Genomic DNA, 22,024 nt, shown 5'->3' with positions numbered 1-22,024 from the left:
GATTTGGGCCAATAAGTGGCTTTAAAGAGTACCATAGTGCACAAAGATAATGGCTGCTAAAGATAAATGGTCACTATTATCATAAGAGTGACCAAAACAACACAGAGGGCTGATGAGAAATGTCAGAGAGAAGAGAGGTGGTATGTTTTGCTATTGTGGGAGGAGGGAGGTTCTGTCCTTGCCATAAGGAAATTTTTCATGTTGGACTGCTATCAACTACTGTATGAACTGATTTTTCAGTGGGAATCTATGGATCTCTTTCAAAGTTCTCTACTTTTAAGGGATATTAACACATAATCTGTTCCAACAGCAGGTGTCTATTTCAAGAAGTCCTCTCTTTATTATCAAAGCAAAAGTTGAGAAATCCCTTGAAGTGTCTGAGGAAGTCTCAGAGAACAGCCTTTACAGCAGTTGATTCCAGTTCTTCTCCAGAAATAGTTCTACTTCAAAATGTCCGAGTGGTATATCCAGAGCTTCATCTGCTGCTGCTTCTCTGCATCATTTAGCCTTGATCTGCTGCCTAGGGTTGTGTGAGTTCAGATGCCGGTACCCACCATAAAAGTTTTGTACTCATCAGTCACTACTGGAGTTGGAGAAAGCGGAACGTTAGGATCTAGGTCTGTGTTCAGTCTTTTGAAAATATATCATAAACACTACCAACTGTTGTTTAGGCCTGGAGGTGCCTCTCTTCATCCAGTTGCATTTTAGAATGTTGTGTACCACCTGAGTTCAGTTCGATTTAGGTGTCCTTTGAATGGAAACCTTAACTGGAATGAGCAACAGGGTTATTAGCACAGACCATATGTTGATGCCTGTAAAGCAGCCACTGTCAATACAGATTTCAGCCTGTAATATATGGTATGTAGAATACATCCTACTCGAGGGAAAATATTATCCTGTCGGAATAGCATTTCTTGTACTTCTCCAGAATCAGAAGTGTTTAGAAACAGTGGCTTTTTGCCTTGAAGAGTGACAGGAATAGAGAGAGAGAAGCAGCAGCAGAATTGAGTCAGCTTCTACAGTCTGAGTTGCCTGAGTTAGCTGTGCATGGGTTTTAAACTGAAAATAAAATTTGCATGGGCTTTCCCAGTATAAAAAAATAAAGGTAAATACTTTGGCCATTTTTTGGTTCATTATTTTTCAGAGTAGAACCCCTATAGATTGTAAGTTTTGGGGAGTAGGGACTCTTTCTGACTGTGTGTGTACAGTGCCTAGCACCATGGAGCCCAGTTCTCTCTTGGCCTCTCAGCACTGCTATAATAAATATGATTGATTAATTAACCTCATTTTAAAACCTGGTCTTTCCACATGGCATTTGCGTGATAACTGTGCATTGAAAAAGTTCATTGAAAAGACTCAAGTCAGGAGGTTGAGAGTATAAGAAGCATCATGAAGCCTTGTTCTTTCATCTATGCCTCATCTGTGTTCTGTGTACTTCTGATCAGTATTATGTGTGGATTGTATTGTCTGTGTTCTACTTAGAATGAAAGGTCATTGGGGAAATTCATATTTTTGCCCTGTACGTTGCCAAGCACATTGTTGGAGTTCTATTGAGGGTGGTGGTAATAATAATGTCTCTGCACTCTATGACCAGTAAATTGGTTGTTGGTTTTAATAAACAAAATATGCACTCAACATCAAAATGCAAATGTTTGATTTTCCTGTAAGCAAAAGACAAACTTTGTATATCTGTTACTACCAGTCACAACAAGAAGTGAATTTTCCATGATAGCTTGGAAAACTGTACCACATTAAACGTAGAGAACTTGCCAAATTTCTATTCCATTTCTAAAACAAGAGCTGTAAAAACCATCAGAAAACTCCATCACAGAAAATTCTATTGTAATGATATTTGAGTCTTGACGAGGTAAACAAAAATATTTACTGATTTAGAAACCCTAGACGTTTCAGGTGCATGTAAAACCTGCTAGCATTAAATTAGTCTTTTATGGAGAAAAAAATCCAGATTATTTTTCTAGGGGATTTATCTCTACCCATTTTAAGTTATTATTAATTATTTGTAATGAAGTAACACTCAGAGGCCAGGATCCCATTGTGCCAGGCGTATGAGTCAGAGATGGCCTCTGCCCCAGAGAGTTTACAGTCTAGTATAATTGTGATTATATTTTAATTAAATACAATTATGGAATTAAGATTTTAATGTGATTTGGAAACCAGGGATGCTTGCATCCATGTTCCCACCATAAGGAAAAAATCTCGCCTGTTTTAGGGAGTATGTCCTTTTCATTGTAAAGTTGAATGCACAAGTACCATCAAACATTAAGCTCATTGCATATTGTTACCAAAGAAACTTCGTATGCATAATGTCTTTTGGAGACACTGGAGATGCAATTAGTCTTAGACTGGGGTTAACCATTCCAGAGAACAGGATAAAATTCTCCAGATTCCCTGCCGAGAGGACTGAAGTTCAGTGTTCCTAGTGGTGTAAAAGGTCTCATTTTCCCCAGAGATTGAAAGTCAGGCCAAGCTGTATGCTTGACTGCAAAGGTGACATCTTCAAATCCCTAGACCATTGGTTGTAGCAGAATAACCCAAGTTTTAGGATCATATATAAGGAATCAGTTAAGTTGTAGCTCAGCCTAAATTTGTTTTCTCTCTTAAGGGAATCCACTGCCCTGCCAAGCTTGGAACTGCTGGATTTTTCCACCTTTGCCAAGTCTCAGAGGCAAGCAAGAAGGTCCACTCACCACCCGCGTCCCCTCCCCCCTCTGGGAGTAGCACCCTCTGTAGGCACATTTGGTGAATTGTATTGATATTGCTCCCCAATACTATTCTTTCACGCTTGGGGCAGAGGTTTTCTCAACAGTTCTCTTTCATGGTTTTTTTTGCCATCTCCTTCCTTTCTCTGGAAGAAGAGACTTGGACTCATGGTCATCTGGCTCTTAGCCCAGAGCAGGTTCCCCCTTGACTATAGAGCATTTTCTGGGAGGGTCTCTCTCTCTCTGCCAGGAGTCTGCATGGTGCTGACATTCTTTGAGTTGCTTGCAGCAACACACTAGTCCATAAAACCCAGAAGAAAGTCCAACAACTTCTGAACTATTGGGCTGTGGAGTTGATTTACAATACTTGGCCATTCGGTCTCAAAAGGAGCAGTCCAATGATATGAATAAATTTTGTCTGCAGTTTTCTCTGTCTGTCTGTCTCTCTCTCTCTCTCTCTGGAAAAAAAAAATTAGAAGGAAGTTTTTTTACTACGTTTTTAAAACAAATTGGGGAGTGGGTGGGAGGGACGTCTGTAACTCAGATACCCCCTTGGCCAAGCAACCCCAAACCCTGTCTAGGGCCTTAAACCGATATACCAGTTTTTACACTGCTCAGAATAGGCATGTAAATTTTAGTGCAGTTTGAAAAATTTAGCTTTAAACAGAAATACGGTTGCAACCTTAACTGTGGTGCTTCTATAGGCTATCCCATAATATTGTGTTATTCCAGGGTAACCAAAGTGTAATTGTCCATAGAAGAAGCCCCTTTCACAGAACTCTTTATTTCCATCCAAGTACTATACATTTAACATCATCCCCATTCTCATTTACTCTGGCCCCATCCTCTCTCACCACACCCCGAACTGACAGGATGTTGATATCAGCTGGATGCACACAAAGCCATTCTCCTCCCCACCCTCTAATACAAATGCAAAAAGTTCATAAGCCTAAACAGAAGAATAAACAGGCATGTATTTTTCTCATCAAATTATGTGAAAGAATGAATCATAAACAAATAAAAAGTATCTTAATGCGGTTACCACAAATGAAAAAGGTGGAAAAAAATCAAAGTATGAGAAAATCCATTAAAAATAAAATAATTTAAGTGTGGCAGGTTTGTGTTCTGGGGGTTTACCTTGATACCATGTGAAAATTAGCAGCTTCCTTTGAATAACACATGCATTTGTGGCTGTGAGATTCTGGTGCAGTCACTTACTGGAGAATGGAGAAAGCCCCAGGGGAGATTCTCAGAATAATTTTTAAAAATGTTAATATCCTTTCACAAAGGCACTGTGAGCTGTTTAAAAAAATAGAAAGAAAAGTGGTGTTTTTGCATAAATAAAATAATTACCAAAGAAACCATAGACAGTGTCAAGAATTTAATTACCAAAATTTTTGTGGATGCCTACATAAAATGGATAAAAAGATGACAGCACTTTCAAAGATATTTAGTAAAGAGCTGCATTACATTTTTACAGTCCTTATAGCTATGCCCCCCAAAAAGTGTGAAGTGAAAAAGGGACATGTGAACCCCCAGAAGAACAGGAATTAAAATATGGCTGAGTGGCTTTACTGAGTGCTAAAAACATGGGGTTACATCTTTGCACATTTTTCCACATACTGGCTCACTACAAAAGCAATTTTCCCCCTCTTGGTATTGAGACCTCCTCCTCAATTATTGGGAGTGGACCACATCCACCCTGACTGAATTGGCCCTGTCAACACTGGTTCTCCACTTGTGAGGTAACTCCCTTGTCTTCGTGTGCCATCTCGGAATAGTTTATTATCCTCTTCTGGACCCAATATTTTCTATTTTGTCCCTTTTAAAGGAAAATTCCACTCTTTTTCTCCAAGCTTCAGAAATGACTATAATTTTTTTTTAAATAGATTTATTTATTTATTAAAGTTTAGCTGTCTAGTTAAAAAAGGATAGTCTTACTGTATGGCTGCTTACTTGATAGGAGCATTTTCCTACTAACAAGCAGAAAATGAGAAATTAGGATTGGAACATTCTCATTCTGCTCTAAATTCGGTTGAGAGACCATTAGTTTTTAACACCAATTTAAGGTAAGTTTCATTCTGCTAAAGACTTCCAAGTAAATGTAACTTTTGTTTTAAATGAGCAGGTATTTCTTTATTTTATATCCATACCTTGTTCAAGAATTTCAGATGAACATGGGTCACCTTCACACATCCTCCCCTTGTGTGTGTCTGCTCCATCCACATTCCTTACTGCTTCAGTCATCCTTTCTTCCACCCTGCAGCACGACCTCAGCTCTTGTCCCTGGCAGGACCTCACACCAGCCACCTAATTTTCCTGTCCCCTCCCATGTCAAACCCACAGGATCCACCACCCCACTACCATATGGACAGATGGATGGCCAAATTATGAGCTGTAAACTACTAGGTCTGTCACTTCATATCTGCTCCCAGCTCCTGCCAAGCAGCTCTTAATCATCTCATCTTAACCTCCCATTCCTCCTGCCAACTGGCATTCAGCCACCTCTTCTTCCATTGATCCTGCCAGCAGTGACTCTGAGGTTATGTCAACCTAACTTATGTCAGCATACAACCGCCACAGTTATAAAATCATGTGTGTGTGTGTACACTTGGCTCCTTGTGTCGGCTGTGTGTGTTCTCACCAGGAGCACTTGTATCTATTGTATTGTCAATGTGGGATGACTCCTGAAAGCCAGTAACAGTCGACATAAGCAATGCAGTGTCTACACTGATGCAGCATCGACCTAATTACATTGACTGTGACTCTACACCACTTGGGGAGGTGGTGGCATTAAGTCAACATAGAGAGGCACTTTCATGGGCGGGAGCCCAATTTAAATGAAGACACTTCCACAGCTGGGTTGACACAAGGCATCTTACGTCGGTCTAACCCTGTAGTTTAGACCAGGCCTGATGCCTCTTACAATTCAGCACAGGTGTAATGAGATTGCTAGCCTTAGGAGGCTGCTGGTCTGGGGGCTGGAAATGGGAGTAGAGAAATACTCCGTATACTGCTTTGAGAATGTAGCCTGGATTGGTAGTTTGGTCAAGCTTCAGAGCAGGTGGGAGGCAAGGTTTAGTACTGAGGTCATGCATCAGAGTGGGAGAAAGAATGGTAAATCAAGTGGTTTGGGTTTGAAGAAGCAGGGACAGAAAAGGGAGATTAGAGAAGCTCAGAACACAGCTAATCTGTGTTTATCCAAAACTCATGGACACTGTCTGGCAGTAAATAAATAAAGTAAATAAACAAGTTAAGTAAAAGTACATTTACTTGGCTTTGTTGTAATTATATATTGAAGCTTTTCTAATGTTGGTGTTCAGAGATTTTCCCACAATTTCACTGCAGAATGTGTTTCTTTTGGTCCTATTTTCTTTTATTTATTTCCAACTAACAGAAAAAAGGCAGCCTGTATGTAATAAGTTTAGACACATCTACAGCCACCAATAAAGTTTTGAAACTTCAAAAATTATTTCTTCAGAAAGAAACTTAAAATTTAGGTATTTGGGGGGTACATGTCAACCTATGCAGTGTTCAGTGATTTGTTTAATAAATATCCCAGCCAGTAATGCCATATTCACTGCCTCAGAATATCCTAAATTCTTCTTTCAGGGTACCAAAAACATTGCAACTACATCAGTTTAAATTGAATTGAAATTAAATAATTAAAATTCATGTACAAAAAATATAAGATTTTTCTAAATGGATACAAAAGCAGGACTGTTCATGTTTCAATATGTAGCTTTTCTAGGTAATAAAACCAAGGCCCTCTGTTCTCTGTAATAAGTTGGACCTCAAGTCTGCAGTTTTTCAGGGTATCACACTGGAAAAATTGCAGCAACTTAATTTAATAATGGGCAATTTAACTGGAACAGCACTGTCAATACCCTAGCTTCTGTGTTAATTACTTTCAACTGTCCACTCAGTTTCACTTTTCTATATGCCATGAATTTTTGTAGTAAGATAGTACTGCATCTTAGAAATTGTCTTAGGGGAAGCAGAGTTTTTGGCAGCTAGGTAGGGACACTTGAGATGGTTAGAGGTTGCTCAGATAATCAGCTATGAAATACTTGACAATGTTGGTCCAGAACCTGAAAAACAGTTTCACTTGTTCTGATCTTTTCCTGTGAATTGTCCCAGTAACTTCAGTGGGCCTGTGCATATGCAGGACCGTTTGCAGCACTGGGACTTTAAAAGTAATGACAGTTACCCTTTGGGTTTCATAATCAGTGACCTATTAAGATGAAGAAGAAAGCTCTTGTCCCTTGGAACAATTGTTTTGGGCTGTCTACAAACAAACGACACCAGTTCACACTTGTGTATTGGTTTTATGTTTATCTTCACAGTGTGGGGGCTCATAATTTTTTACATGAAAGCTTGGATTCTGGAGCCACAGTTCAGCTGCAAGGTTTGGATTTCAGGTCAAATTCTCCAGCTATGAAAAACATGGGGTCACTGAGGACTTCACCCCGCATCGTGTCCCTATGTTTAGTCAGTGAGACTACTCATGCCTTATATTAAGCATGTGTTTGAGTACTTTGCTGGATTGAGGCCACAGTATTCAGCACCTTGCAGGATTTTTTTGCGCTCAGATGCCATCCTTTACTTACCTTTTTGACATTTAAAAAATGAATGGAGGGGGCTTGCCACCTTTAATTATCCGTGAACTCTATATTTAGAGTTTTTGCTGTTAGTAAATGCAAGTTATTTATTCATGCATTTCATAGGCAGGGTTGGTAGAATCACTTATTACTGAGGTTGTCCTAAACTTCACATTATAAGATCCTGTTTTCAGTTTATTATAACTTTGCTAAATGTTAACTATTCGGGCTGAGATTTTCCATGGCAGGTGTCTACCTCAGGCTTGTTTGTTTCTTTAAATACTTCAGCCGGAATGGTTCTGCTGTTTCAAAGTATGAGGCTAAGGAAAAATACATTGTTTTGCCCATGTTAAAAAATTATTTGAAAAGCTTTGGAGCAGGGACTTCAGATTTGGCAAGTTTATCTCCTTTGTGTCAGGGATTTTCCTTTCGCTATCTCCATGAAAATCTGCCTCTATTTGGCCAAGTTATAAGCCTCTGAAATATTGTTGTTCACACATGCTCAGTAAAAACTTATTAGATTTTAGCAGCTGCATTTTCCAAAGATTCTGTCTGCACTGGACATGCTCCAGTCCAGGGCTGAGCAGGTCTTCCCCTGCCATTAGCGGTCTGGGCTGCTGCAGGCCAGTCCGGGCTCAGGCACCAGAACTGAGTGCATGGAGACTGTTTCATCTGTGCACTAAATGAAGATGAGGACTCTCAGGAAACCTGCGCAACACTTTCAAAGGGTGAGCTTAAATTCGTAACCAAAAATCAGGGATTGAACAGAGACACTGGATTTATGGCTTATCACAACAATCTGTAACCCACTAACCTCCTCTTTTTGTCCCATGACTGCAGAGGTGTTAACAGGTCACTCTACCTTGAATGGTCCCTTACAATATGTGCATTCCACCTTACATTTAGCTGTGACACTGGGAGTACATTTCCCAGAACTGAAGAAGAGTTCTGTGTGGCTTGAAAGCTTGTGGCCTGATCTACACTACATAGTTTGGTAGACGTAAGCTGCTTTATGTTGACCTAATTATGTTAATGTACGCACTACAGCTGTGTCCCGCCGATGTAAGTGCCCTTCTACAGTGACATAACTCCACGAGAGGCGTAGGGCTTATGTCGGTGTAGTTAGGGTGGGGCAGGGTCTGTGTAGACACTGCGTTACTTATAGCAGCTGTTGGCTGTCTTGTCAATTTCAGGGCTCCATGCTGACGCTGCGAAATTGGCAAGAAAGCCGGACAGCTACAGCCTGGCTTCCCCCAGCTCCCCACTCAGAGAGGCAAGAAGCCTGAGCAGCTATCCCTCCGCTGCCCCTGGTGGGGAATGGGGAGGCAAGAAGCCCAGGCAGCTGGCCAACACTCCTGGCTGAGAGGGGACGCGCTCCACTGGCAGAAGGAGGGTAGCGTGGACATCAGCCATCGCAGTAATGACTGCAATGGCTGTAAGTCGACCTAACCTATTAAGTCTGTAGTGTAGACATGCCCTGTGCCGCTCACCAACGGAAGTTGGTCCAATGAAAGATATTATCTCACCCACCTTGTGTCTCTGAGATCTTAGAGGACCATGAGGGTGACCGTGGACTTTCTAAGGGTTCTGTATGCCATGACAGACAGCAGTTAAATGTAATTTGTGTAACAGCAGTGCAGTACTTCAGTGCCTATGCCACTTACCACATGGGGAGTTCTTCCCTAGTTGATGGCTTGTTTAGCAAAACACACACGATAAAGAGCACACATTAATTATAAGGTAGGTCAAATTTGGAGCCAAACAGATTGGTAGTGTCCCTTCGCTGAAACTAGATTTGCCAATGATGCGCTTTTAAAAACAGGTCTGGTCTTGTCTCCTTTCAGTGACTACATAGAAATCACCTGTGGTTGAATTTACAAAATAACTTTCAGTGCATTAATATATTTCACAATATATCTGTTTTGCAGGAGAAGATGGAGTGGACTGGTCCATCAGTGATAAAGACCTAGAGGTAATATAGCCTAATAAATTATTCCAAATATTGTAGGTTGTTTTTAAAAGATGGGGCATAACCTTATGATGAAACCCCTCATTATAGACTCTCTGATCCCTCATGAACGATATACTTAGAAAACATTCTTATATATCGTGTGTGTCTCTCTCTCTCCATTCTTTATTGGTAAGACTGGTTTACATGAAAAGAGGATAATTGCTTTTTAAGAGTTCATCTATCCTGCTCCTTATTTTCAATTTGAAGTAATAATTCTTTCTTAACATCATAATCATTTCCCACAGCTTCCAACTGTGATGTCAGAAACAAAACATTAAGATATCAGATGTGGAATAAGCAGAAAAAAGAGATGAATTTTTAAAAAATAAAAAATTCTTTTATTCACACAGGTATCCCTATATAAACAGAAAATAAAAAAATAGAGGAAAGGTGTGAGCAGAATTATTAATTTTTCTTAAAGATATCCATGAGACATCAGTAGCTCTCTGAAGCAGAACCAGACTCTTCAACTTCTTGCTGCACTTGGATATGATGCCTTTATCATTTGGTGGGACTTCTTCTTGTCTTACTCTACACACATACTCCTCCTTCTGGAGGGTCTGGAAGAAAGTTAACCCTAGTAGCCTCAGACTCTTGAGGGTCCCTCTCACTCTGTCTCACAACCAGCTCCAGTAAGGTTCAATAATTCTTCCATATTAGAGTTACCAACCCTCCATGATTGTCCTGGAGTCTCCAGAAATTAAAGATTAATCTTTAATTAAAGATTATGTCATGTGATGACGCCTCTAGGAATAAGTCCAACACAAATTGGCAACCCTATTCCATATGCGGGGCCCTCAATCTTTCAGCTTGGCTTGTGACAGCTGCACCTGTCCTTCTGTCTGTTTTTAAAAAAAAATCAAAACGGATGTTTACTAGTTCTAAATAAATCTTCAGGAGCAAGAGAGAGAATTATCAACTTCCTCTGCTTCTGTGGAGATAACATATGAGGTCACAGTTGTGTGTTTTGCAGGTTCACTGTAATTTGTCATGGTGCAAAATGCAGTTTTAATTGATCTCCCTACAGCATTATATTTCTTCTGAGGAATGTGTCAACCCATGTTGTATGGTGACTTGTATTTGTAATTAATGTTAGCTGCATGTGCAATCTGGGGGGAACTACAGTTCATCCTGGAATGAGAGAGCCAATTGAGCCTCACTGAGATTTTCGAAAGAAGACAAACCTTTTTAATTATTCTTTTGTTTTACTCTGAAAAAAAAAAGACAAAACTGCCTGAGATTTAGCAGCCAGTCATTTAGACACACATAGGGCAAAGTTTAAGAGAACAGAACTATCCAGCGCTAAATGGTTGACAAATGTACGAGTACAATATTAGATTTCAAACTGAACTTACCAGCACTGACCGCTACAAAAATACAATTCAGCAAAGCACTACACCACAAAGGCCCAAATAATAGATACATCTTTTTTTCTTGTTGTTTCCTTAGGCACAAATTGGTAATTATGCACCCCTGAGACGCACCAACAGATACTATGCAACAGACAAAAATGTTACTTGTAGAAATTGTGATAAACGGGGTCATTTGTCCAAAAACTGTCCTACTCCAAAGGTAAATGCAATATTTTAATTTATTTTAGAGGCCGCCACTTGTTCTGTGGTTACTAGTTAACACTCTTTTGGGTTGTCCTAGAGCTGGTCCATCACGCTGTGAAGTTTATAAACATCCCCGTGTGGTCCAGATTGGGAGATAATTGATTCGGACCGGCTGATTAACCAGTTAACAAGGGAATCCAGCTCATCAGCTGGGGACTGTTGCGTGGGGGGGAGGGAAGAGGGGGAGAAGGGAAGGGGAAGGGGAGAGGCAAAGAAGCTCAGGATCTGAGAGAGGTGAGACCTCTCTCCCCCACCTCGACTCAGTGCCTAGAGGTTTACAGTGACACACAAGAAAAGCCTTGTGGTGGGGCAACGTAAGACACTGTAAATAAAGCGCAATGTGGTGAATTTACGTATGCAAGCGTGAGGACTGCTTGCAAAGAGACATCCAGGGTGAGAGAGCCTGCTCTGAGCCACCCTATTTCAAGAGCTTGTCATTTGGCTTAAAAGTTTGTTTCAGGCTGAAATTTGACAATAAGGCCTCTTGGAGAAGACTAATTTAATTTACAAAGTTAAAAAAGGCTTTAGTTGGTGTTAAGATTTTTTTTGTATGACATTAAAATCTCTCACAATTACAAATGAATACAGAGAAAATAAAGGTAAGTACAATGTAAGGACATATTGTTGAGATCCTAAAAGAATAGTTTACATTTTTTAACTGTTTCATATTGTACAGACTCTCAGAGAAAAAGAACTAAAGTAAAGAGAAACAATTTATAGGAAATGAAAGAAGGAACAGCATCTAGACTTAGCACCTATTGCCCTGGCAAAAAATTATTTTAAAGATCATTTACCGCCCTTTGCCATCATAGAAAATATGAAATTATATGTGACCTCAAAGCAGCTCAAATTTCTACAAAACAAACAGGGAAAGTTTTTACCTGAAATATTCATCTTCAGTTTTTTTGAAAAACACCTACTATGTAAAGTATTATGTGGAAATGGTTGCAGTCTTTACTGAGCGTAACTTTACCACTCCCAACAGAAAAGACTGTAAAAGCTATGCAAATTTTGCAAAGCCTACACCGTCTGAGACTGCTTCCTATTCCGAGTCTACGGATGTGTCTATGTAAAACCGGTTTCTCAGTGACTGAGTACCAGTCATTCCTATCCAGTGGCCATTTTAGCCTCGAATAGCAGACTCAGTCATTGGGGAAGTTGGCTTTGAATGGACACAGCTTCAGAATAGGCTTTCAATAGTTTGATTTTATAACTCCATAAATGCACTAGTCCGCATACATGTGAATCTCAAAAGTATGAGCATTCACTTTTATGGCATAGATAAAGAGGTGATTCGTTAAGAGTCCATTGTGTTACATATCACACAGCATGTAACTAAGAGAGACCGCTTTTTCATTTTTTAATACAGTATCCCAAATTACAGTTTTCAGGTATGAAAAGTTTGTCTCTAATGAAAATGTTCCTTTCCTCTCAGCATGATTGTTGTTGATTCGTTGAAAGTAGCGCAAATGTATGCAGCAATTCATTAAACTTGAGAAGAAACAAGGACCAGGAAGTACTGTATATGGAATTACAATGTTAGCTTGTATTTTTCTTGTTGTTGTACAACATCACCAGAATTTCTTGAAGAAACACTATAATCTTACTATCCCAGCTGAGAATACATAATTATGAACATTATAATTTGTAGGGGTTTGTGCTCATTTTGGTTTGTGTTTCTCCAGTTATTATTTTTTACTTTAAACAGTTGAAATGTTTTCACCTAAGATCCTTCTTTCTGTATTTCTCCATAGAAAATTCCCCCTTGTTGCCTGTGTGCAGAGAGAGATCACCTACAAAATACCTGCCCAGCACGGTTTTGTTTAAACTGCTGTTTGCCTGGACACTGCTCTAGGGAGTGCCTTGAGAGAGCTTATTGGCGTAAACATTGTAACCGCTGTGATATGAAAGGTCATTATGCTGATGTGAGTAGAACATTTAGCGATCATTAGCCCATGTCCACCTTGGTCAATAAATGTTATGCAGGGTAAAACTTGATGTTCTAACCAGCAGTATCTGTTTTTACCCTTCTATAATACAGTGGGCATACATTTATACATACATAAAAATATATTTGAGTATCTGTCTATATAGCATCATAGTTTCCGTGAGGAATGAGGCCAGAATTTAGCAAAATGTAGCAGTGTAAGCCCTGCTTTTTGCTGTGATGCAAGTTCCAGTTTCATTTGTACAAAAATTACTTGCTCACATAAATGTTTTTCTTCCTAAAATATATCTGTGCAGCAAGTGTGGTGAGAAAAGCCCATGGAAGCATCATTTAGCCCCATGGAAGGTATATAAAGATATTGTATGTGATTCTTTCACACTTTGGATACAAAAGTTTGAAAATTGAACTGGTGGAGCACAGATAGTTTTGTTGAGTTTGATTTCATTTTTAGAAAATAATTTTCAAAAAAGATATAAAAATGCAATAAGCAAGACATTTCAATTTAAGTCATAACAGGCATCAAGACAGAGGAATGCAAATATATGTTCAATTTGTGTGTGGGTGGGTGTGTATAGATGTATACTATTTAATGCTCAATATATTATGACAGTTCTCCGGGCTTTTGTTCCATAGACTGGGAGGAATTTGGGGGTACTAATGTCCATGCTGAGAGAGGTAGTGAGGGGCTCTCACTGGAATTTCATCCAGTTGTACTCAACCAGAAGACTGGGGAAAATACATGGGTCCTCATCAGTGATGGTCCTCCTTAAAATAAGGGGACATCAGAAGTCCCAAGTGCTCCAGCAAAGATGGAGAGGACAGCTTCTACCCACCCAAAGCCAGTAAATAGCAGTGTGGTGTTCTGATACTGCTCCATATTCCTATGTTGTTATAAAAGCATCAGTAGAAACTTAAGTTAGTCTATATCTTGGTTTGGTATGTACATTACCTTAGGCATTTCATATGACAAGTGTACCTGAGCCAGGTAAAAGGACATAATACAGGTTTTTCCCATGTAAATACAGCTAAATAGAAATGTTATCTAACAGTAGAATAGTAATGTTAAAGGAAGATGTTTAGAAACAGTTTATTTGAATGACTCAGCTTACACTTTTCATGCTTTTCAGTTGTGGATATATAATCAGCTATTGTGTGCAGGTTTGAATTTCTGCCACAGTCACCTGTTAACTTTTATACGAAACGTGAAAGAGGGAAGATGGTGACAAACAAGGTGAATTATGTGCTCCTCCCCAGAAAAGCATACTGTATATGGTGTGGGAGAAAAATTATAAAGAGACTGAACAGTCATTCTGCCTTGTATCATTCAACTATCAAATTAACAGTATAGTATAAGGAGAGAAATATTTCTGAAATCTATTGATATCTTTATCTTAATCCTTACAATATATTAGTAAGAGCTATACTAAATCCATCTTTCAGTGTCCGTCATTTTCATCAGTGTCATTCAGAGTTGCACTGTTGCTGTGTAGATCAACACTACTCATACCAATTGGGGTGTACAGTCTGATCAGCATTGCCAATCAACCCCTTCCTTCTATCTTAACAAAGAGAAGGTTAAGGAGTGACTTGGTTACAGTCTATAAGTACCTACATCGGGAATATTTAATAATATAATAATATTTAATAATGGGCTCTTCAGTCTAACAGAGAAAGGTATAGCATGATCCAGTGGTTTGAAGTAAAACCAGACAAATGCAGACTGAAAATAAGGCAGACATTTTTGACAGTAATTAACGGTTGGAACAACTTGCCAAGGGTTGTGGTGGATTCTCTATAACTGACCATTTTAAAATCAAGATGGGATGTTTTTCTAACAGATCTGCTCTGGGAATTATTTGGGGAAGTTTTCTGGCCTGTGTTATACAGGAGGTCAGACAAAGCTCCTTTTAGGCCTCGGAATCGATGACTATCCATTACACCGTGTTGCCTCCATGTCACAAGATAAAGAGGGAAAAGGTACATAGAACAAATATTGAACTCCATACCTCACCTCATAAAACATAAATTTCTGAAATCTTAACTACCCTTTTTCTGTAACCAAAGTATCTCAAGCCATTCCCCTTTGACCTTGCAGATCTCTCTTGTCAAATGAGCATATGAAAATGCCCCCCTTCTTCAACATAGTCACAGTCCAGATAAAGAGATTCTTGTAAAAGATGTACTGTTCATTTTATCGCCCTACCAGGCATTTGTCAGCATCAGGTTCCAGGCCAGGCAAAAAAGCAGTGGAGTTTTTTCCACATATTTTGTTGACTGGAAAAAAAAAACCCTCAATAAAAACATATACACAATGGTATTTTGTGCATATTTTTGAGGATATACAACCTTAAATAAAAGTGTATTTGTGGGATCGATAATTAGTTTACATTTTTTTAATAAGTTAAAGCATTCAGTCTGTATATATTAGCAGGCAAATCGTTATCCAACATCAAGTATCAAGAGTCAAAGAAATGAATAAGTTTGTGGGAGCACATCGGGAGATGCAAACTGCTATACAGAGCAATTCAAAAGTTACAAGAATACTGAGGATCCAGTCAAGAATGTCACTTGGGCAAAGGCACATTTTCTGTACAGGTTTCAGAGTAGCAGCTGTGTTAGTTTGTATCCGCAAAAAGAAAAGGAGTACTTGTGGCACCTCAGAGACTAACAAATTTATTTTAGCATAAGCTTTCGTGAGCTACAGCTCACGTCATTGGATGTATACAGTGGAAAATACAGTGGGGAGATTTGTATACACAGAGAACATGAAACAATGGGTGTTACCATACACACGGTAATGAGAGTGATCAGCGAAGGTGAGCTATTACCAGCAGGAGAGAAAAAAAACCTTTTGTAGTGATAATCAAGGTGGGCCATTTCCAGCAGTTGACAAGAACGTGAGAGGAACAGTGGGAGGTGGGGGGATAAACATGGTGAAATAGTTTTACTTTGTGTAATGACACATCCACTCCCAGTCTTTATTCAAGCCTAAGTTAATGGTGTCCAGTTTGCAAGTTAATTCCAAGTCAGCAGTCTCTTGTTAGAGTCTGTTTTTGAAGTCTTTTTGTTGAAGAATTGCCACTTTTAAGTCTGTAATCGAGTGACCAGAGAGATTGAAGTGTTCTCCGACTGGTTTTTGAATGTTATAATTCTTGACGTCTGATCTGTGTCCATTTTTTCTTTTACGTAGAGACTGTCCAATGTACATGGCAGAGGGGCATTACTGGCACATGATGGCATATATCACATTAGTAGATGTGCAGGTGAATGAGCCTCTGATAGTGTGGCTGATGTGATTAGGCCCTATGATGGTGTCCCCTGAATAGATATGTGGACACAGTTGGCAACGGGCTTTGTTGCAAGGATAGGTTCCTGGGTTAGTGTTTTTGTTGTGCGGTGTGTGGTTGCTGGTGAGTATTTGCTTCAGGTTGGGGGGCTGTCTGTAAGCAAGGACTGGCCTGTCTCCCAAGATCTGTGTGAGTGATGGGTCGTCCTTCAGGATAGGTTGTAGATCCTTGATGATGCATTGGAGAGGTTTTAGTTAAGGGCTGAAGGTGATGGCTAGTGACATTCTGTTATTTTCTTTGTTGGGCCTGTCCTGTAGTAGGTAACTTCTGGGTACTCTTCTGGCTCTGTCAATCTGTTTCTTCACTTCAGCAGGTGGGTATTGTAGTTGTAAGAATGCTTGATAGAGATCTTGTAGGTGTTTGTCTCTGTCTGAGAGGTTGGAGCAAATGTGGTTGTATCGTAGAGCTTGGCTGTAGACAATGGATCGTGTGGTGTGGTCTGGATGAAAGCTGGAGGCATGTAGGTAAGTATAGCGGTCAGTAGGTTTCTGGTATAGGGTGGTGTTTATGTGACCATCGCTTATTAGCACAGTAGTGTCCAGGAAGTGGATCTCTTGTGTCGACTGGTCCAGGCTGAGGTTGATGATGGGATGGAACTTGTTGAAATCTTGGTGAAATTCCTCAAGGGCTTCTTTTCCATGGGTCCAGATGATGAAGATGTCATCAGTGTAGCGCAAGTAGAGTAGGGGCAACTAGTGGCCAGGTGAAACCACTGACCATTATATTACAGATCAGTGTAATAAAGCTAAGTCATGTGAATTTGGACACTTAACAGGTGAACTGTTTGGAGGCCAAATTATTAGTGGTATAATGGGTCAAAGCGGATAGTTGCAAGAAAACGACTTGATCTTTCAAAGGATATTTGCAAGTTTATTGAAAATTGTCCTTCTGAAGTGAAAGTGTTTGCAAACCAGGGGAGGGGTCATTTAATTAGACCTACAACCCAAGACACACAGACAGTATAGAAGTCTAAACCAATGACCAAGACGAGACTTGTTTGCAAATAAACATCAAGACAACCACACCATGATGCAAAAGTATACAGCATAAGGAGTGTTATCTCTCAGCCCTAATCACAAAGACATACAAAAGCAGAATGTATTTAAGAACATACCACTAGAAGACTAAGTTCTGGTGGTAATGTAGAAACAGAGTTATGTATTGGGCTTCTAAGTATATATTCTACAACAAAACAGTTTTTCACAATAGAAATAGTGAATAAAAAGTTAACTTGAGTTAAAAATTAACTCAGTGCAACATAATCACATCATGCACATACAAAAAAATTAGTGACTGTGTAACCCACACACCTCCTGGGTATGGTGTTCTGTCCCATCTAGTGGCACTGAGGAGAGAGGGAGGCAGGGAGGGGTTGCAGCTGTAGCGAACAGCCAGTTGGCTTTTAGCTCATGCGGTAGAGGCTCATGCACTGAGGTTCCATTCTGCCGGACGACAACCAGGGTCTGTCAGCATTACAGCTGCTCAATGCTGGAATAGAAAAATAAGTTTGTTTCATATAGTGGACATGCTTACCAGAAATAAACAGTGAAAGCTAGGAGGTGCAGTAACAATGTTATAACTCCCTGCAATTCACAGTATACTCTCCACAAAAGAGACTTAAGGAGCAGGGTGGCTAACCAGCTGAACATGGATTCCTGTTGCAATGCTGTAGCTAAAAAGGTTAATAGTCCCTGCCTGTATACACAAGAGAATTATAGTTGGACCTGGTAGCGCTCCCTATTATTAAGGTTTGCCTGACACTTCCCATTACAAGATCCTGTTTTCAGTTGCTTATAGCTTTGCCAAACTTCAGTCATTTGGACTGAAATTTTCCATGCCACATGTCTGGCTTAGGCTAGATATTTTTTGGAAAATGTTAGCCAGAATGGTTCCCTAGAATGAGTCTAGGGGAAAATACATTGTTTTGCCCGTGTTAAAAAAATTCTGGTGATCTTTTCTTTGAGACACTCTAGCATCACCATACTTTCTCAGCAACTCTCAAGTAATATTTTAGGGACTCCGTGTAACATAAGCACAACAATGAATGTGGGTAATGTGCACAGGCTGCCAAATAATCCAACTAAAATTCACTCCTTTGCTCTTTTATTCTATAATCATTGTAGACACTAGCAGCTTGAGGTGGAATGTTGCTACTGATCTCAACAGTGCTTTATCTGATGGAATTGTAACATTTGGGTTGCACAGGGTATAAATGTCTGTACGCATGGTTTCACTCAACCTTGCCATGCAAAATCTCACAGTGACAAAGTGATGAAATAGATTTTAAAGTCTTCATTGGTGGTTAGGGGAACAATTTACAAAGAGTTCAAAATGTGAGAGTTTTTTCCTGCACATATTTTGTTCATCTAAACAACTATCTAATTTGATTCGAGCTCCTTGCTCTTTACAATTTAAAAGGACCTTACAGAGAGTGAAAATAATTGGATAGGGGAAATGAGCTGATACAGTCGCTATCCTGAACCACTATCCTGTAATTTAGCATAAAGTTTTATGGTTGCCTAGTTAATGTGGTATACCACAATATATGTTGGATATAGAGAACTATGATTAAATAAGGCTGTTGTGAAGCAAACCAGCAACATGTAGAAAAGCATAAATCACGCTGATCTCGGATGGGTAGATGAGCTTCAGGTAAGAACTCCAGGTTATAGCTGGTTAGGGCTTGGGGTTATCTTTGATTTCAGGAGGAGTCGTGCATACACATCTGAAGACAGAATTTGGCTCCAGGTTTGAAGGTACTTATTTTTCTCAGTTAGCACACCAACCTTTTATCATTATTTACATCCAAAGTTCAGTACACAACTCCCCCCTCTTTTTTCTTAATGGATAGTTAAGACATTTGTTTAAAATAAATAGGGTCTTTTCTGCACTTGATACATATGCCCAAAAGTCATGTTACTGCTAATAGGAGTTTGTATGTATCTTGTGTACAGTGTTGTAGTTCTATGGTAAATTGCTGATAATATTGGATCCATTCCCAAATATCATCAATTTATACTGGTATATACAACTGTGGGTACTAAACAGTAGTTAAAATCTTTATGAAAGGTAGCTATTGAGTTGAATATTCAGGTAAATTTTAATTAAACTCATTTTGAGAGTTCAAAATAGCCACAAACTGGGAAACATTTTTTTTAATCTCATGCGTTATAACACTAGACATAATTGTTTTTGAAATGTTCCTTCCTGGATGAAAGATTTTTGTCAGTTTTTACTCTAGAATGAATTGTTATGGCAAAAGTATAATCCCTCTGAAACAAAGAACGTTATCTCTGATGTCATAAATGTATTGCTATAACATATTTGATTATCTAAAATGTTCTGATACACACTATGAAAGCTTGGGGTAGAATAAGAGAGGTTGTTAAAATAATTAAAATTGAAACTAATCTGACATGAATGTAGAAGTAGAGCAGTGGGATAGAGCTACAAGATCACAACTAGAGGGCGATACACCATGATGACACACTTAGGATGTGGTTGTTTATGACAGTGGAGAAGAGTACTTGGGAAGGACCTAAATAATATAGATTCATAGATTATAAGGCCAAAAGGGGGACCTCAGTGACAGTCTGACCTCCCGCATAACACAGGCCATAAGACTTCCCCTGAATTAATTCCTGTTTGAACTAGAGCGTATCTTTTAGGAAAGCATCTAGTCTTGATGTGTGTAGAAAGAGGTGAGTGATACAGTAATGACACTCAGAGGTAGTAGAGAGTGAGACAAGATATGGAAGTAAGGAAAGATAAGAAATAAGAGACTCTTCTGTATTATTCTGAGAGGTACAATATAAGGCAGAGGTGGGCCACATCCAGCCCACGGTACCGTTCTGCCCAGCCCCTGAGCCCCCAACCCCTCCCCTGCTGTCCTCCCTCCCCTGTAGTTATGCTGCCGCATGGGCAGCATGGCTTGCACCCGCCCACCTCCCAAGCTTTCTAATAAGCCTGTCCTGCCGCTCTGAGCAGCATGGTAAGGGGGCGGGGGAGGGGTTGGGTAAGGGGCAGGAGGTCCGGGGGGACAGTCAGGGAACGGGGTGGTTGGATGGGGTGGAGGTTCGGGGTGGGGGGCGGTCAGGAGACAGGGAGAAGGGGGCGTTGGATAGGGGGTGGGGTCCTGGGGGGTTGGGGAATCCCGGGAGGGGGGGAAAGGGAGCAGAGGGTGTTGGATGGGGGTGGGGCCCTGGGGGGGGGCAGTTAGGGACAGGGGTCCCGGGAGGGGGCAGTCAGGGGGCAAGGAGTGGGGGGGGGGTTGCATCGGTCAGGGGTCCTGGGAAGCCGGTCAGGGGGCGGGGGTGCGGATGGGGGCGGGGCAGTCAGGGGACAGGGATCAGGGGTGGTTGGATAGGGGGTGGGGTTCCGGGGGGGCGGTTAGGGGCGGGGGGTCCCGGGAGGGAGTGATCAGGGGACAAGGAGCAGGGTGGGTTGGATGGGGCGGGGGTTCTGAGGGGGGCAGTCAGGGGGCGGGAAGTGGGAGGGGGCAGATAGGGAGCAGGGGCCAGGCTGTTTGCGGAGGCACAGCCTTCCCTACCCGGCCCTCCGTACCATTTTGCAACCCTGATGTGGCCCTCGGGCCAAAAAGTTTGCCCACAACTGATATAAGGTGTAGAAAAGAATCAGATGAGAATGAAGAGAATGTGGATGATTTAGGGAGAGAATAAAAATTAGGTCTGTTCAAAAAAATCTGTCTTACACCTACATTTCCAATATTTCAGAATGAAAATGTACACGAAACTTAAAAACATATTTTTCAGTTTTCCATCAAGTAACCTGTTCACATCTAGTACAGATAGTATTTCAGCACATATTCATTATTCTAACAGTACAATTGTGGAAGAACAAGAAAATTCCTCAAATAGGGTAGGAAAATATCTTTTAGGGACCATTTATGTCAGAGCACTTCAGAGCAACAGTCAATCATACTACAATTTAAAAAATAGACTGTTCCATTCTTATAATGTAGATGGCCATTCTGAAACTTCAGAGTTTAGATTTTGGCATACTTTAGACCACAGCTTCTCTAATAGCTAAACCTTTCCAAATTAAAAAAGCTTCTGGTTTCTTGGGTAACACAATGTGCTGTTGCTACTGGCAATTCCTTTTGAAAGGCAGAGTGATCGGGTATTCCTAGCGCCCTCATATCTACCATCATCCCCAGTTGGTAGCTTTCTTTGAGAGGGATTATAGGGCTTTTGCCCTAGTCCCTTTCTTTATCCAAAGATCTCAAAGAACTTTACAAAATGGTGTAACCATTATTATCTCTATCCTTTGTCCACTCTGTGTCAGTCTTCACCGTGTGGTGTTCCTTCTATCAACAGCAACTGGAGGCAGACCACAACTTTTCTTCTGTGTGTGGGTTTAAACCACCCCTCAGGAAGAGCTCTCCAGAATTCTGGATCTTCACACCAATACAGATGGCAGACATCAGGCCTCCTTTTGTAGCAGAGTTTTTTTACAGGATTAAAAAAACAACTAAATGTTTTCCTTTTCTTTTTTTCGTTGTCTTCTAAGTTGTTCTCAAAATTGCTGGACTCCAAAAATGTTTTCCTTTTCTGAGGAGGGTTTGAAGGGCAATCCCTCTTTGATAAGAAAGCAGAAATCTTCAGCACTTCTCACGGAAGCCTGGATCATGTCCTGGGCAGAAACTCTCGTTTTGTCCCTCAGGATACTACACATCAAAGGAAAAGAAAAGTCAGAGTTGACTGGCTGTGCAGGATGCACTTAGACTTGAAGGGATGTAGTCAGGACCAGCCATTTTTGCAG

The 22,024-nt window shown here is 40.3% G+C and overlaps 1 protein-coding gene across 3 annotated transcripts in view; it reads left to right on the top strand.

Annotated features, from left to right (window-relative positions):
- Positions 1 to 22,024, top strand: part of ZCCHC7 (zinc finger CCHC-type containing 7) — a 160,477-nt gene that overhangs the window by 97,361 nt on the left and 41,092 nt on the right. For 2 of the 3 annotated variants that reach the window (XM_074952144.1, XM_074952145.1), the window contains exons 3-5: positions 9,250 to 9,293; positions 10,782 to 10,904; positions 12,703 to 12,873. In XM_074952144.1, the coding sequence (XP_074808245.1) occupies positions 9,250 to 9,293; positions 10,782 to 10,904; positions 12,703 to 12,873 (338 nt within the window). The remainder of the gene's footprint in view (positions 1 to 9,249; positions 9,294 to 10,781; positions 10,905 to 12,702; positions 12,874 to 22,024) is intronic. The other variant, XM_074952146.1, reaches the window with a different exon arrangement.

The sequence above is a fragment of the Natator depressus genome, chromosome 5 (assembly GCF_965152275.1).
Source record: "Natator depressus isolate rNatDep1 chromosome 5, rNatDep2.hap1, whole genome shotgun sequence".
Lineage (NCBI taxonomy): Eukaryota > Metazoa > Chordata > Testudines > Cheloniidae > Natator > Natator depressus.
This window is presented reverse-complemented; position numbering and strand designations above follow the sequence as displayed.